This window comes from Solanum stenotomum, chromosome 1 (assembly GCF_019186545.1).
Source record: "Solanum stenotomum isolate F172 chromosome 1, ASM1918654v1, whole genome shotgun sequence".
Classification (NCBI taxonomy): Eukaryota; Viridiplantae; Streptophyta; class Magnoliopsida; order Solanales; family Solanaceae; genus Solanum; species Solanum stenotomum.
Genome location: NC_064282.1, coordinates 50,881,945 through 50,899,594, shown reverse-complemented (window position 1 = coordinate 50,899,594; position 17,650 = coordinate 50,881,945). Strand labels below are relative to the sequence as shown.

Below are 17,650 nucleotides of genomic sequence, written 5' to 3'. Positions count from 1 at the left end.
ATTCAAAAAATGTTGATAGAATCTCATGGTTGACGGTATTCCATTCATTTGGGTGTGACCGAGATGTACTAAGATTTGAAACTGATTTATTGGTGGCCTGGCATGAAGAAAGACATAGCTGAGTTTGTGGCTAAGTGCCAAAACTGTCAGCAAGTAAAGTATGAGCACCAAAGGCCTGCATGTTTGCTTCAGCGAATTCCAATTACGGAATGGAACTGGGAAAGGATAGCTATGGATTTCGTGGTTGGTCTTCCCAAGACCTTGGAAAAGTTTGACTCCATTTGGGTGGTGGTAAATATGCTAACTAAGTTAGCCCACTTCATTTCAGTTAGAGTAGATTATAATCCTCAGCAGTTAGCTATGGTTTATGTGAAAGAGATAGCGAGGCTGCATGGGTTGCCCTTTTATATCATCTCGGACCATGGTACACAGTTCACATCCAATTTTTGGGGAAAATTGCATGAGGAGTTGGGCACTCAACTCACTTATAGCATCGTTTTCCATCCACAGATGGACGGACAGTCAGAGAGAACTATTCAAGTGTTAGAGGACATATTGAGAGAATGTCTGATTGACTTTGGAGGGCATTGGAATAAGTTCCTACCTATGTGTGAGTTCTCCTATAACAACAATTACCTCTCTAGCATTGACATGGCACCGTTGGAGGCACTTTATGGGGGGTGATGTAGATCACCCATAAGGTGGTTTGAGGCTGGAGATGTAAAACCTTTAGGGGTTTATTTGGTAAAAGATGCTTAGGATAAGGCAAAAATCATCCAAGCTAAGCTTCTAGCAGCCCAGAGTAGACAGAAAAAGTATGCAGACCACAAGGTAAAGGACATGTCACACCCCGAGCCTACACACTGGAAGGGACTAGCACTCGAGAACCATTGTTGGCCCCAAGGAAACCCTTGGCCTGTTTTATCACTTAGCGGAAGACTTAAATAACTTGAAACAATCTCAAAAGATAAATTCATGCAAAAAACTTAGAATGTCTTAAAAGAAACATTCAACTAGCCAAAATGGCAACTCAAGTCTCAACATCAAACAACTGAAATATTAGACTAAAGAACTCATATCTAACTATCTATGAAGCCTCAATATACTAAGAGGGGTGTCGGGACAAGACCCCTGATCATCCTAACAACTGAAATAACCAAAAGCAATAAAGCAAAATACAACCAAAGGGGTCCTCCGGAAAGCAAAGAGGCTTACCAACTGACTCTGAGTGCTCAACAGGATCAACAAGGCGCTGAATGCTGATCCTGATTACCTTTATATGAATCATAAAATGATGCAGGACAAATGGCATCAGTATATTGAATGTACGAGCAAGCGAGGGGAAAACTAAACATGACATAAGCTTGAACTGAATTCTGAAAGAAACACTTACCTCAACTTTACTCAACTCAACACAGAAATAAACAATAGTAAAGGTGCAGTTTATATAAATCATTTAAACAGTAAATAGCAACTCAATGTATTTAAAGAAATACAATAACAACTCAATTTATAGATAAAGTAGTATAATCCTGTGGGAGTTTCTCTAACCGACAACCAGCACTATGAGCTATATGATGATACAACTCTCGTCCACGCTGCTAGAACTGTCCTATACCTTGCCAGAGTATAGAACCTCTTAACGAAGTGGATCCACTAGTCTATGCTAAAAAGAACTAAGGAATCATCAAAAAAGTATGACCCTTTCTACCCACGATGGCTACATGGTTTATGAAGACTTGAGTTATTATAAACTCGTCCCCATATCGGTGCTGAATACTACTCCTAAAATATTCAGCTCATATGTTTACAAACAAAAACTCTTTCCGTGGTTATAGATAATTACTCAAAAACTATCTCAAAGGCTCTCTTGGGAATCAGTGTTTTCTCTCTTATTTAAATGTCAAAACATTTACTCTTTTGGAATACTTAGTTCCCATATACTCTTTTTGAAGAAATGAACTTCATTTGTTACTCTTACTTAACTCAAAACTCAAGTCGTAAAAAAAATTCAAAAAAATTGCAGAAGACTTTTTGAAAGGACTCTAAAAACTCTCTAGACTTGTCTCTTAAATTTCCTCGAATTGGAATTTATGGAATCAATGATTGTGATTTGTGATAGGAAAGATCTCATGATGTTTAGGAGTGTTTTTAGATAGTTAAACATGAGAAACGATCAAAAAATCATTGTTCGGAAAAAAGTCCGCGACGCAGAGATACATTTAAATATTTGATCGCAAAATTTATTTTTGAAACAGAGGAGTCCGCGTCTTCTCCGCGACACAGAGGTGATTTTTGTGCACTAGGGGAGCAAATCCGCGACGCGGACCTCCGAGATGAAACCTTCTCGACTTTTTCCTTCTCCATTTTCTCACCCCATTTCGCCTAAATTCGATTTTTTTTCTTAATTCCTCTTTAGTTTCAGGTACCCAGTATATGTAGTCACGATTCTAACTCAAAACAACTCTAAAATTGACACAATTCCATCAAGAACTCAACAATCCCATCAAATCTCAAGAACTAAGGCCAATTTCAAGAACATAATTCAAGAACATCATACTTTCAACTTTCTAGAACGAATTCCACTGAAATAATCATGATTGGCGCATGGGTGAATGAAACCAATGCTATGAAAGTCTCACATACCTCGTAGGATTGAATCCTTGGCTAAATAGACAACCAAAATTGCAAGAACTTGACGAATCTTGAACTTTTTTTCTCCTTTCTCCTCTTTGCTCTTCTCTCACAGCCCTAGCGTATTTCGTAATTGCGTAAACTGAACTAACTCACTTAACACCCCAAATAACTTACTAAAACTGAATTAGTTTAATTGGGTAATGAAAAGACCATAATACCCTTCAAAAATCCGGTTTTGACTTTCTTTATCTAGACAACCCTACTTCAAATGGGTATATCTCCTTCATACTAACTTGAAATTGAGCAAAATTGTTGTCGTTGAAAAGATAATTCAAAGATATTTCCTACGGTATCTTGTAGAACACCTAAAGCATCCTGAGCTAGGAGTTATGGTCATTTGAAATTGACCTAAAACTCAAACTTAACATAACTGAAACAATTTTCCAGATTCTTTCCAAAAATGACTCTTTCTAATTCCATCTCTTTAACTTAGCGGGGTGCTACAATATCTCTCCCTTGGGAACATTCATCCTCGAATGAGATTACTCTTAGTAGACTAAGGGCATAACGTCTAACATTCAACTCAAACACCTAACTAGCAATCTAACACATCAATTAAATAGTACTAAGAAGAGATGTGGATATCTCTTATTCATATCCTCTTCAGCTTCTCAAGTAGCTTTCTCAACAACCATATTTCTCCAAAGAAATTTGACTGATGCTACTTCCTTGGTCCTCAACTTGCAAACCTGATGGTCTAGAATCTGAACATAGAGCTCCTCATAAGACAAGTTATCCTTGATACCAATATCTTCAGTTGGTATAATAAGTGAAGGATCTCCCATGCACTTCTTCAACATGGACATATGAAATACCAGATGGACCGCTGCTAACTATTGTGGTAGCTCTAACTCATTAATTACATTGCCAATCCACTTGGATATTCTGTAAGGACCAATATACCGGGGACTAAGCTTCCCCTTCTTACCAAATTTCATATCACCCTTCATGGGTGAAACTTTTAAGTATACCCAATTATCTACCTCAAACTCTAACTCCCTCCTCCTAACATCAATATAGGATTTCTGACAACTTTGCGCTATGTTACAACCTTCCTTGAATCACTCTCACTTTCTCCATATCTTGATGAACGAGGTCTGGTTTTATCAACCCATCTTCACCAACTTCAAAGCATCCAATAGGAGATCTGCATCTTCTCCCATAAAGAGCTTCATAAGGAGTCATCTGCATGCTAGAATGGTAAGTACTGTTATAAGCAAACTCAATCATAGGTAGGTGATAATACATTACCTTTGAAATCAATCACATAAGCCCTCAATATATCTTCTAAAGTATGAATAGTGCGCTAGACTTGACCATCTTTTTGAGGATGAAAAGCAGTACTTAAGTTCACCTTTGAACCCAAGCCTTTCTGAAAAGATTTCCAGAACTGTGCAGTAAATTGTGCACCTCTATCTGATATAATCAAAACAGGAACACCATGAAGTCTAACTACCTATTGAAGATATAATTTGGCATAATCCTCCGATGAATGGGTAGTTTTCACCAGAAAAAAATGGGCTGATTTTGTCATTCAATCAACAATCACCCAAATGGAATCATATTGCATGCGAGACCGCGACAAACCAGTAATAAAGTCCATATTGATCATCTCCCACATCCACTCTAGAATCTCTATATTCTGAGTCATACCACCGGGCCGTTAATGCTATACCTTAACTTCTTGGTAGTTCGGGCACTTAGCAACAGACTCTGCAATGTCCTTCTTCATACTACTCCACCAATAAACTTCTCTCAAGTTACGATACATCTTTGTGGAACCCGGATGGATAGAATATCTATAGCTAAGGGCTTCCTCCATGATCCTCTCTTAGAGTTCATCCACTCTTGGTATACACAACCTACCTTGATACCTCAACACACCATTTCCCCCTTATTCAAAAGCTATTACTTTTTGCTTATGAACATTTGCCTTCGATTCAAGCAAAATAGGATCTTGGTCTTGTTTCTCTTTCACTTTTGACACTAATGATTATTCATCCCTATTCATCACCAATACTCCTCTTTAGCTGGAATCCATTAGGCGAACTCCCAATTGTGTAAGTATGTGCACCATCTTTCGCTAACTCTCTCTAGTCTTCATCAACATGGGCGGTACTACCCATAGACAACCTACTTAAAGCATCAACAACCATATTAGCCTTACCTGAGTGATATAGACTACTCATTTCATAATCCTTGAGTAACTTTAATCACCTCCTCTATCTGAGATTAAGTTATTTCTAACTGAACACATACTTAAGGCGCTTATGATCGGTGAACACATCTACATGAACACCATAAAGATAGTGATGTCATATTTTCAAAGCAAATACTACGATAGCCAACTCTAGATTATGGGTTGGATAATTCTTCGTGTGAACTTTCAGCTGTCTGGAGGCATAAGCTATAAGTTTACCATTCTGCAATAACACACAACCCAAACCAACTTTGGACGCATCGCAATACACCACAAAACCTTGAGTACCTTCTGGTAAGGTCAATACTAGGCAGTAGTCAACGACTTTCTCAATCCCTAAAAGCTTTTTTCAGAAGCTTCAGACCATTGAAACTTCACTATTTTCTAAGTCAACTTGGTCAAAAGGGATGAAATAGCAAAGAACCCCTCTACGAATCTTCTATAATATCCTGCCAACCCCAAAAAACTCTTAATATCAATTGGAGATGTGGGTCTAGGCCAATTCTGCATTGCCTCTATCTTTTGGGTATTAACTCTAATTTCCTCACCAGAAATAATGTGGCCTAAGAATTACACAGACTCAAGAGAAAACTCACACTTAGAGAACTTGGCATACAAATACAGGTATTCAGGGTCATCAACAGGAGCTTCGTTGATACCACATGAAGTTTGAGTTAGCTTTGGTGAGCCTCATTGCCTCCGGAGGATTTCATTTACTTTTCAGTTATATCAGTTGTTAGGATGTCGTTGGTCTTGTCTCGATTTCCATCTTTGTTAGTTAGAGGCTTCGTAGATAGATAGTAGAGTTTGAGAAGTCCGTTTCATTTATCTTATTAAATGTATTAAAGACTTGAGTTGCCTATTGTTGGCTAGTTGAATATTCTATTTTTATTCATAGTTATTTATTTGAGTTAAAGATTTGTAAGTTTCATGAATTTTATTAAGTTTTTAAGCTTTGTATTCTTGAGTTAGTCTTCCACTTGTAGTCAGCCAGAATGAGGGTTCGCTTGGGGACCAACAATGGTTCTCGAGTGCCGGCCACGTCCAGGGTGTAGGCTTGAGTGATGACATAAAGACTAAAAAGTAAGCATGTCTATTTTCCTCGAAGTATGAGGAATCACTAGTGAAGCTGTAAAATTCATATTGGGAGTTGAACTAAGCGTGATCTAGATGCGGAACACCTGAACCTACATAAAAAAATGGTGTAGCACAAAATTATGTGTTGGTACTTTGAATGTAATGAGCATGCATGATATAGATATGCTAAGCTGAACTATAAATAATACGCAAAACAAACAAATAAACTGTACTAAAGTATAACTGAAAATTAAGTTGGATGCAATGATAAAGTACTAATCATGACGATAACTTGTTGATTGCATGGTGATGTAAATGCTAAAAACATGGTTAATACAATAAGAGTCTGACTGTGGGAGGTCCTATTAACCGACATAAACCACGTGAGCTAACAGTAGAGTTCGATGTATACGCCTCATTGAGATGACCCAATATATCTTGCCAGGGGTATAGAGGCATGGCTCTGGCGTGATCATTAAAATCGATACCCAATAGATGGGACTTGTAAGCCTACACAGGCACGTAGTTTTAGGACTTAAGGGTTCGCTGAACCCTAGTCTAACTTGGTATACTGTCTACTCCCAACTGAATATGAAAAGCTAAAATGCACTGAAATACGGAGTAGCTCAAAGTACTGATATGCTAACTCAGAAATCAACATATACATACTGAAGATATGGCATTCAAATTTTGAAATATGATTTTCTATCTGATTTGCCTAGCAAGTATAATTCATGAAGTATAACAAATTTACACAAGGTAGGGTTCTGAGTTCTATGCATGGAACTACACTAATTCATAAAGAAATAGGTTATTTATATCATGGAAACTATAATATATAAAATTTACAACAAATCTTCAAAATGTAGAAACCCTATGTAACAGTTTATGAGAAATCAAAGAATTGACTAAATTCTAGGGATCTAATGGATGAAAGGAACCCACTAGTTAAATCCCACATACCTGGTGATGAAAACTATGAAGAAATCATTTGTATATCAGGATTAAACTTAAAGAAAATCTCTGCTTGTTCTTGGGCGAAATTGTCTCCTCTTTCTAACCTTTTCTTTCTAAGATAGATGATTTTAGGAAAATGAGGGTTCTAGTTTGTTTCTGACTAGATTATTAGGCTAAAATTGAGTAAACCAACGTAGTTTAGGCATCAAACGACATAGTTCAAATGCCTATCTCATAGTGGGAAAGACCAAAATGATCTTGACTTAAAAGCTGACGGACCTCTTTCACGGGCCCATTCACGGACCGTATGAAGCACCAGTTGCAATATGGGCAATTATGGTTCCTTACAAAAGTTGGGATGGTACTGGTCATTTTTCACGGTCCACTTAACTGGCCGTGTGGGGTTCCATCGGCCGTCTAGTGGTCTATGGTTCCTCACAGGGCATTGGGTGGTTCTGGTTTGTTTTCACTGGCAACGTGATGTCCCATGTGGATTTCCACAACCCATGTAGGGGTTCTTGGTCCTCCACCTTGTTGCTGGCTGTGAGCCACAATGAGGGTGATGAGTCGTGGTCCGATTATTAGTCTTTGGGACCCTCTGTGGTTCACCTTTTTCCTCTTTTTCGATAATAGTTAGATTTCTTAGGTGTTACAATATCTCCCTCTTGGGATCATTTATCCTCAATTGAAGACAACAAGTAGAGTATAGAGGGAATGAGCTGCAGTCCCTACCACTGAGCACTAGAAACATATTTCTAACTTAACTGAGTTCCATGAACGTGCAAAAATGCTGAAATGCAGGGATAATTGAGAGAATAAGTTATTGAGACCGAATTACACAAGAGTAAACTCAGAGACTGGATAAGAACTATTACCTCAATCTGAAACTTAATCGGAAGGAATAAGGTGAGGATCCTTGGCCATCATGGCTACTTCTGTTTCCCAAGTAACCCCCTCTGTGGACTGAGTCCTCCATTAAACCTTTACAGAAGAGACTTCCTTATTTCTAAAACTACGAACTAGATGTCCAATAATTTCAACTGGAACCTCTTCCTATGTGAGGCTATCCTTCACATCAACACTCTCTAAAGGTACTATTGATGTCGAATCACCCACACACTTCTTTAACAAGGAAATGTGAAAGACTAGGTGAACCGTTGCTAATTTTGGTGGCAACTCTAACTCATAAGCCACATTACCAACCCTTTTCATGCTTCTGTAAGGACCTATATACCTGGGACTGGGCTTTCCTTTTTTGCCAAATCTCATCACCCATCTTCATGGGTGACACTTTCAGGAAAACCAATCATCGATTTCAAACTCTAAGTCCCTTCTCCTTATATCTGCATAGCACTTCTAACGACTCTGAGGTGTCTTTAGTCTATCTCTCATGAGATGAACTTTCTCCATAACCTCGTGATCCGAATTTAGCCTTATCAAGGCTGCTTCTCGTACTTTGAACAAACAAACAGGGGACCTACATCTACGCCCATACAATGCCTCATAATGGCCCATCTGAATACTGGAATGAAAGCTATTATTAAAGGTGAATTCTATGAGAGGTAGGTGATCATCCCAACTACCCTTGAAATCGATAACGCAAACTTTCGACATGTCCTCTAAGGTCTGACTGGTATGCTCTGCCCGATCATCCATCAACAAATGAAATGTTNCTGAGGTGTCTTTAGTCTATCTCTCATGAGATGAACTTTCTCCATAACCTCGTGATCCGAATTTAGCCTTATCAAGGCTGCTTCTCGTACTTTGAACAAACAAACAGGGGACCTACATCTACGCCCATACAATGCCTCATAATGGCCCATCTAAATATTGGAATGAAAGCTATTATTAAAGGTGAATTCTATGAGAGGTAGGTGATCATCCCAACTACCCTTGAAATCGATAACGCAAACTTTCGAAATGTCCTCTAAGGTCTGACTGGTATGCTCTGCCCGATCATCCCTCAACAAATGAAATGTTGTACTGACATTTACTTGAGTACCAAGACCTTTTTGAAACAATTTCCATAAATGAAAGGTAAATTGAGGACCCCCTATCTAAGATGATAGAAAATGGAACCCCATGCAACCTTAGTATCTCACTGATTTAAAGTCTGGTGAAATCCTCAACTAAATTTGTAGTCTTGACAACCAAGAAGTGAGTTGACTTATTGACTCTGCCAACTATCTCACAAATGGAGTCATATTTTTGCGAGTACGAGGTGAACCCATAACGAAATCCAAGTTTATCACCTCCCACTTCCATGTAGGAATGTTAATATCTTGAGTCACACCTCCTGGTTTTTGAAGTTCTACTTTAGCATGTTTATAATTAGGACACTTAGCCACAAAATATGTGATGTCTCTCTTCATGTTGTTCCATCAAAACGCCTCTCATAGATTACGGTACATCTTGTTCATTAATTCCATGAAAGTTGCATGACCATTTGTTAGTCATAAAGGCATAACTACAAATTCATATTGACCATATCGAGTCCAGAAGGTTTTCTTTGGGATTTCACTATCTCTAACTCTGAGCTAATGATAGCCGAATTTGAGGTTTATCTTAGAAAATAAACTAGCACCCTAAAGTTGGTCGAACAAGTCATCAATTCTACGGATGATATACTTATTCTTGATTGTGACTTTGTTCAAATGACGATAGTAAATGCATATTCTGAAAGAATCGTCTTTCCTTTTCACGAACAACACTAGAGCACCCCATGGAGAGATAATGGGTCTGGTGAAGACCTTATATAAAATGTCTTTAAACTATTCTTTCAATTCCTTTAGCTTAGCTGGATCGATTCTGTAAGAAGGAGTCGAAATAGGCTGGGTATATGGAAGGAGATCTATTCTGAAGTTGATTACCCTTTCGGGAGGGACGCCAGGAAGATCTCCTGGAAACACTTCTGGAAACTCATTTATGACTACGATTGACTCATGAGTTAGGGTTTTGGAGTATTAATCAATAACCTGAATAAGATTATAGATATACCTATTACAGATCATTTTCTTGACATTAAGGTAATAGATAAATCGACCTACATGAAATTATTTACTACCCTTCCACTCTAAGACTGGCTCATTTGGAAACAAAATTTAAATAATTATAGTTCTATATTCGACAGAGGCATAACAGAAATGTAACCAATCTATGCCTAGAATGATATCGAAATCTACCATTTCTTACTCTACAAGGCCTGCTGAGGTGACTTTCTGGGAAACTTTGACAGTGCAATTTATGTATACCCGTCTAGCTATAACTGGGTCACCAATTGGAGTAGAGACTGAGAAGGATTCTGAGAGAGTTTCCGGACTGACACCAAAGTGTACTTCTATATAATGAGTTACAAAGGAACCGTATCCCATGGATGTAACAGTGTATAAAATTCTAAATGGAAGACGTACAACATACCAATGACCACATTAGGAGAACCTTCTTATTCCTCGCGAGCTTGAAGAGAATACAACGTGTTCTGGCACTGACCACCATGTGTACTAGACCTAGCACCTTGCTGACTGGGGCAACCCGCTAGAGTTGCTAAAGTTGTAGACTGAGCCATGTTACCTGCTTGTCCTTGACTTGAAGAAGGGTAATCCTTCAACCTATGACAAGACTAACCACACCCAAAGAACCCCTCTCTGCCGGCAAGATGCTCTCTTGGATGATTCTTACCACACTTTGGAAAAGTTGGGAAAGTTTGGTTACCTGAAGCACTCCCTTGTGACTTAGAGCCTGATGCTCTCCCTTTCTGATTCTGTTAAAACCTGGGGGATGGAGCGCTAGCTTATGAAGGTGCTGGGGTTGTAGACCTCTGCTAAAACTTTGAGCGATTTCCACCACTCGACCTCTATTGAGAGTATTCATAGTTACCCGTCCTAGCCTTTTTGGTATCCTTGGCCATTTCCCTAAGTTTATCTCCCTCAACCTGTTGAGCATGTATCATTAGTCAGGAGATATTCATATATCCAAATAACATGGCATTCATTCACTTAGTCTTCACCAGATCGGATACTTCAAACAAGAACTTGCTCATTTGTGCTCTTAAATCGACAACCATATGTGGAGCATAGCTGGAGAGCTAGGTGAAGTTCAGCCTGTATTATTGGACTGACATTGAACCCTACTTCAAGTTTATGAATTTTTCACCCCTGTTGTCTTTCCACTATATGAACCAGATATGAGCCATATCCTTAAGATGGTAGGATGGCAACTCCATCCTATCAGTACCTGCGGCTTACATTACCTAAAGAATCTTCTTGACCTCATCAATGAAGTTATATGGTTCCTCACCTACCATCAACCCTAGAAACTCAGGAGGATTCATATGCACAAAGTCTCGAACTCTGGCTACAGCTGATTAACCACTGGGGTTTGTAGGAACTGGGGTCTGCTTATTGTTCTAGTTGGCTATGGTCTGAGCCAAAAACTGGATCACATTCTGGAATTCTACATTTGTAACCTCATTATTCAGGACTAGAAGAACCGCGTTAGCATTTCATGTGTTAGCTCTGTGAGGAGGCATGATCTGAAATGCATAACAACGGATTAGAAATGAGAAGTTGAATCACACTTTATACATGATAGGAATAACAAAAAAAGAAAATTTTCTTAGAACACCTAGTATTCTCTCCCTAATAGGTATGGTGCGCTACATACCGATGAAAGAAGTTGTTCTTAGTGCGGCTCTCAGACACCCTAAGAATGTTGAACCTGAATCTCTCATACGATGTTTGTCATGCCTCAAGGCTACCCCTGAGACGTAACACGGGACCTATGATCATGATTGACCCCAAGCTAACCTTGAGTTCGACATATAGTAAGCATACTAAAAAAATAACTAGGTAAATAATATATTATGCGGAAGCTAAAAACAATGGATATTTTGAATGTGAAAAATCCAACTAGTCTGAATATATATGATATCATAAGATTTTGGTGATGACTGAAACAACATTTAACAACTCGAGTTGAATCTACTACTATTGTCTGAAAAGCCTCTAGCTGAATTGAGTTGTTGGGACATGCCCCTAGCTAACTCTAACAAGACTGAAAACTGAAATAAAGACTCAAAAGTAAAGAATGTCTATTGTCCTCGATGTATGAGGACTCACCACTAAAGCTACTGAATTCAGACCGAGAGTCGAACTAAGAGTGATCTGGATGTTGAATTCCTGAACCTACATTTGGTGAATGTAATAAGAGTCTGTATACTACACTGTATACTGATGTAAATGCTAAAAATATGGTGAATGCAATAAGAGTCTGACTATGGGAGGTCCAATTAACAAACATAAATCATGTGAGCTAAATGTGGAGTTTGATGTATACGCCCCATCGAGAGGACCCAATATACCTTGCCAGAGGTATAGAGGGATGAATGTGGCGTGATCACTAAAATTGATGCCCAACAGAAGGGACTTATAAACCTACGCGGGCACGTAGTTTTGGGACTTAAGGGTACTTGAACCCTAGTCCAACTCGGTATTTAGTCCACTTCCAGTTGAATAGGAAAAGCTAAAATGCACTGAAATAATGAGTAGCTCAAAGTACTAATATGCTAACTGAGAACGAAACATATATATACTGAAGATATGTCATTCAAATTTTGAGGAAAGATTTTGTCTGATAAATTTACACAAGACAGGGTTCTGAGTTCTATGCATGTAACAATACTAATTCACCAAGAAACATTTTATTTAGATAATGGAAACTATAACAGCTAAAATCAAAACAAATCTTCAAAATCTGGAAACCCTAGATTTGAAAAGTTTATCAGAAATCGAAGAACTAACTAAATTATAGGGACCTAATAAGTCAAAGAAACCCAATAGTGAAATCCAACATACTGCTGATGAAAACTACGGAGACATTCTTTGCATTTCGGGGCTGAACTTAAAGAAAACATCAGCTTGTTCTTGGTAGAAACTGTCGTCTCTTTCTAACATTTTCTTTCTAAGTTAGATGATTTTAGGAAAATGATGGTTCTAGGTTATTTCTAACTAGATTATTAGGCTTAGACTGAGTAAAAAGATGTAGTTTAGGCATAAAATGACGTAGTTTAAGTGCCCAACTCATAGGGGAAAAGACAAAAATGACCCTGACTTAAAAGTTGACAATCCTCTTTCACGGGCCATTCATGGACTGTGGAAGCACCACGGGCCGTATGGGAAATCATGGTTCCTCACAGAAGTTGGGGTAGTATTGGGTCATTTTTCACGTGCCACTTAACAACCCGTGTGGGGTTCCACGGACCGTCTAGTGGTCTGTGGTTCCTCACAGGGCCTTGGGTGGTTTTAATTTGTTTTCAATGCCAACCTGATGACACGTGTGGAGTTCTATTGCCCTTGTAGGGGTTCTTGGTCCTCCACCTTGTTGTTGGGTGACGGGTAGTGGTCCTACTCACGATCTATACCCCCCTCTGTGGTCCACCATTTTCCTCTTGTTCAGTCTTAGTTACATTTCTAAGGTGTTATAGTTTATTTAAGTTTTTTATGATTTTTGCATTACATTCTGGTGCTAGACTTGGATTCTTTTTTTACTTCCGCTTTTTATCATTATCTTTGGGTTTTAGGTTGTCTTGCCTTGGTGGGATAAAAAAAATGCCATGAAACACAGTTTTTGGTTTGTGACAATGTTTCCAACTATGTATGTATGCAAGTCGACTATTTCATAGTATCATTTTTGCAATTCATGGTAGGGAGACATATGAAATGACATCATGTAGGTCATCTCATGTAATGAACTTGTGATTTTCAAGTTGCCTTGTTCATTATGCTTTGTGATTGTTGATAAGTGTTTGTGATTACTAGTTGGCTTGGGTACCACGCTCGTACACTAACAATGAATGACTCGGGTACCACACTGGTAAACTATGTATGCTCGGGTACCATGTCGGCACACTAACAACCAGGGTTTAGGTTCCGTGAGAGTTCTATGTAAGTGATTTTGAGTTCCTTGACAAGACCCGATTTTTGAATTGTGATCATGTGGGACATGTAGTTATGCATTATTTGACCCAAGTGTTGTTGTTTCATGACATGTGACTCAAAGTCTATATGGTTGATAATGGTTGTTATGTTATACATTGTTCTATGTTACTATATTGTAGTGACCATTTACATTCATATCTTGGTCTAGCCATGTGATCCTACTAGTATTCTTTGGTTTGTGTACTGGTACTTCATATGCTTTTTTTTTCATGTTGAGTACAGGACAACTTTTGGCGGTTATTTCGAGACCTCTGTGGAGAGACTTCTAATTTCGAGTCAAAGGGTGAGCTCCATCTTTCAGGCTACCATGGATTCTTCTACATCTTCTTGTCCATTTATTCAGGCATAGACTTATAGGTTTTAGTTGATGTTCAGTTTCGGGGTTGCATCTCAAGTTTAACTATTTAGAGTTTTGGTATGATGACTTTGAGTTCTTGGGGTAATTTCCGCGTCACAATTGTTTTAATTATCTAATTGAGTTTATGAGGATTCAATTCTCTAGTAACTTAATGGTTTTATTTATTTTTATGCTAAGACTTGGTTTTATTTGTATAGTGTTGGTTGGTTCGGGTTAGTATTTGGTTCTCCCACCAGGTTGATTAGTGTTGGTGTCAGTCACGACGGTCTTAGTCGTGACAATATCATCCTCGTTAGGATGATATGATTTCATTTCAAAATAATTAAGAAATTAAAATGATATTTATCTAAAATTAAATAGCTACATTTAATGATTTGGTACTAAAATTTAATTTAGGTGTTATCATACATGAGACGAGGATAAGAAATTAATACGACATGGTATGCCAACTAAGAAATCTATTGAGAGAAATGCTTTTTTTCTTTTTTGGACATAAAGTTACAGTTGGATGGCTTTATAGGAAATATAATTAAAAATAATTTTAGTGAAATATTTTCCATATTTGAATGACTATTTAGGAGATTATCTCAAACACACACAGAAACCATTCAGAAAGAAAATTACATTAATTTGTCTTTAATTCTACCAACCAAAAAAGTGTTCAAAAGAAAAAATAATAATAAAGAAACTAAGTATATATATAGCTAGTTTCTTTTTACTCTCACTTAGCCTTCTCCGCCTTTTGTGTTCATTCTANAAAAAATAATAATAAAGAAACTAAGTATATATATAGCTAGTTTCTTTTTACTCTCACTTTGCCTTCTCCGCCTTTTGTGTTCACTCTATCAGAACAAGATTCTTAATCCAGTTAAACGGCTACAAAAAAGTTTGAGGTTTACACTTATGCCTTGTTAATTTCATTGATCTATCTGTATATATATATCTTTTCTTATCAAATTATCTAGGAAGTTTTTCTTTTTTTCTTTTTCTTTGATGCTATTAATACTCTCTTACTATTTTATGGATGCAAGTTCTAGTACATCTAGGGAGAAAGAGAGGGGATCGAACATTTTGAGTTTGACCAAATTTAAAAAGAAATAATTATTGATATGGTGGGAATACATTTAACTTGTTATATAGATCTAAAGGTAGCAACCACTTTTAACAATTTTCTTAGACTGAGAATTTTTTTAAATTGATTTTCTCCAAATTTCTTAATTTGTTTTAAAAGAAATTTAAATTTGAGATAAATTGTTTGATCACTAATCCAATGAATCTTGAGAGATGCATGGGCACAATAGATCTAAATTCGATTTTATTTGATGGATCTAAACTTTTCATATTTTTTCCCTCTTTTTACCTAACCATATATTTTTATTTCAAGAATGCAAGTTCTAATAAAGGAGATTTATTATCTGAGGTTTGACCATTAAAATAGAAATAATTATTGTTATGGGTGAAAATTAATTTAAATTGTGATAGATCTAGAGGTTGTGGGCGCCATTAAATTTTTTCTCAAAAACAAAGACTTTAAAATTGATTTTTTCCAAAATTTGTAACTTTTTCCAAAAGAAAGTTTGATTAAGACTAATTTTTTTTATCACACATCCAATGTACTTTATAAATTGTTTGAGATGCATGACCACAAAAATAATTATTCTTGTTACGGAATATATAAATTGATGGACAAACATCTTTTACTTTGACTTTTTTTGTGTAGGTATTCTAGCACTTTGATTAAGTTCTTAAGATATTACTTGATACGTAAATATAATATACTAGCAAGCTAGAAGTTTTCATCTTTTTTAAAAACCTTTTCTATTACTTCACAAAATATTTCCATCTTACAAAAGATCTTTCTACGTGTTTTTAATTTTGTACTAGAATATGGATAACCAGCACAAAGTTTGTGCTGATGAAGATGCAATGTTAATGGATGATTTAGAGGTAAGCTTTTGAAAAATATCTCTACTTATAAGGAGCTTAATATTTTTCCTTATAAGCCATATACAATATTTTTTGATAGATACTTGAACAACTTTTTTATGATAATTGTGTTATGAAAGAAAAAGAATGTTCTTCTCTAGAGCTAAAACAATTTAATCATTTCACAACAACAATATATAAATACTCATACAAATAAAAATAAGTTAAATATTTGATGTTATATTTTATTGTTGATTGTAGTGATTGATAGTGATGGTAGTTGATGATGGTAGTTGTGCTGATGGTAATAGTTGATAATTGTGAACAACGATGATGATGATTAATAAAGATGGAGTATGGTGTTAGTAGTGAATTGATTGAATTATTGAGCTATAATATTTTCAGAAGCCTTTGAATAGACATGTTAATGAAATGAGACTTTGTTATAGATCTAATCATTTATATCTATCCAGAGCCAATAAATTGTTGCATCATAACAAGATTTACTTAATGATTAAGGTTCAAACGTAAAGACATAGAGATTTAATAGCTAATCTATAAAGGATAAAAATTAAATCTTTATTAATGCAAACATATGTGTCACGACCCGCTTTCTCAAGTCATGATGGCACCTACTATAACCCACCAGCAGGTAAGCCAACCCGTAACCCGGAACAACAAGTAATGGGTCTAAGGGTAGAAACTAAACAAGAGTAGGCAAATAACAATATAAACAGGCGGAAGCAACCCAAAAACATATATACAAATAAAGATCTCTCCCAGAACCTGGAAGTCACAGTAGCTACTAACAAAATGAGTACAAGTCCCAAAAGTGGACAATAGAGACTGGATGTCTCGAAAGGTAAAAGACAAGTCTATATATATAGATGGAGACTGAATAGTACAAAACGTCCTGTGCTCACTCCTGTCTCCGGATCAGTTTGCTCCAAGCTCGATCAACGCTGACTACTAGTGCCCGGACCTGCATCACGAAATAGATGCGGAGCGTAGCATGAGTACCAAAACAACCGGTACCTAGTAGGCATCATAGGCCGATTGAACTTGAAAAGTAAAGGCAATATGAAAAGAAGGAATAACACAAACTGAAGTCAAGAACTAAAATCTAACAAACAAAGGAATGCACACGAGTGTACAAAGAACTAACTAAAGTAATCTATAAGCTAACTACACCTAACTGGGCCCCCATAAGCCCAGAAGGTACACTCGTACGCAAGTTAAATAAAAACCCGAACGGACCCCCATAAGCCCGACGAGTACACAGAATAACTATAACTAAAGAGAATTGCATAAAAGAACCCAAGAACGAAGAACATCAAACCAGAACCTCAACCCTAATTAGTAGAATCTGACAGTACGGAGGCTGGACCTCGAACCGGATGCTCACAAGAAATATCCAAGTAACCAATCACAAGTAACAAG

The 17,650-nt window shown here is 37.1% G+C and overlaps 1 protein-coding gene across 1 annotated transcript in view; it reads left to right on the top strand.

The window, feature by feature from the left end:
- Positions 1-17,650, top strand: part of LOC125854016 (uncharacterized) — a 57,525-nt gene that overhangs the window by 19,615 nt on the left and 20,260 nt on the right. The window contains exon 5 of the mRNA XM_049533677.1: positions 16,169-16,231. Within this exon, the coding sequence (XP_049389634.1) occupies positions 16,169-16,231 (63 nt within the window). The remainder of the gene's footprint in view (positions 1-16,168; positions 16,232-17,650) is intronic.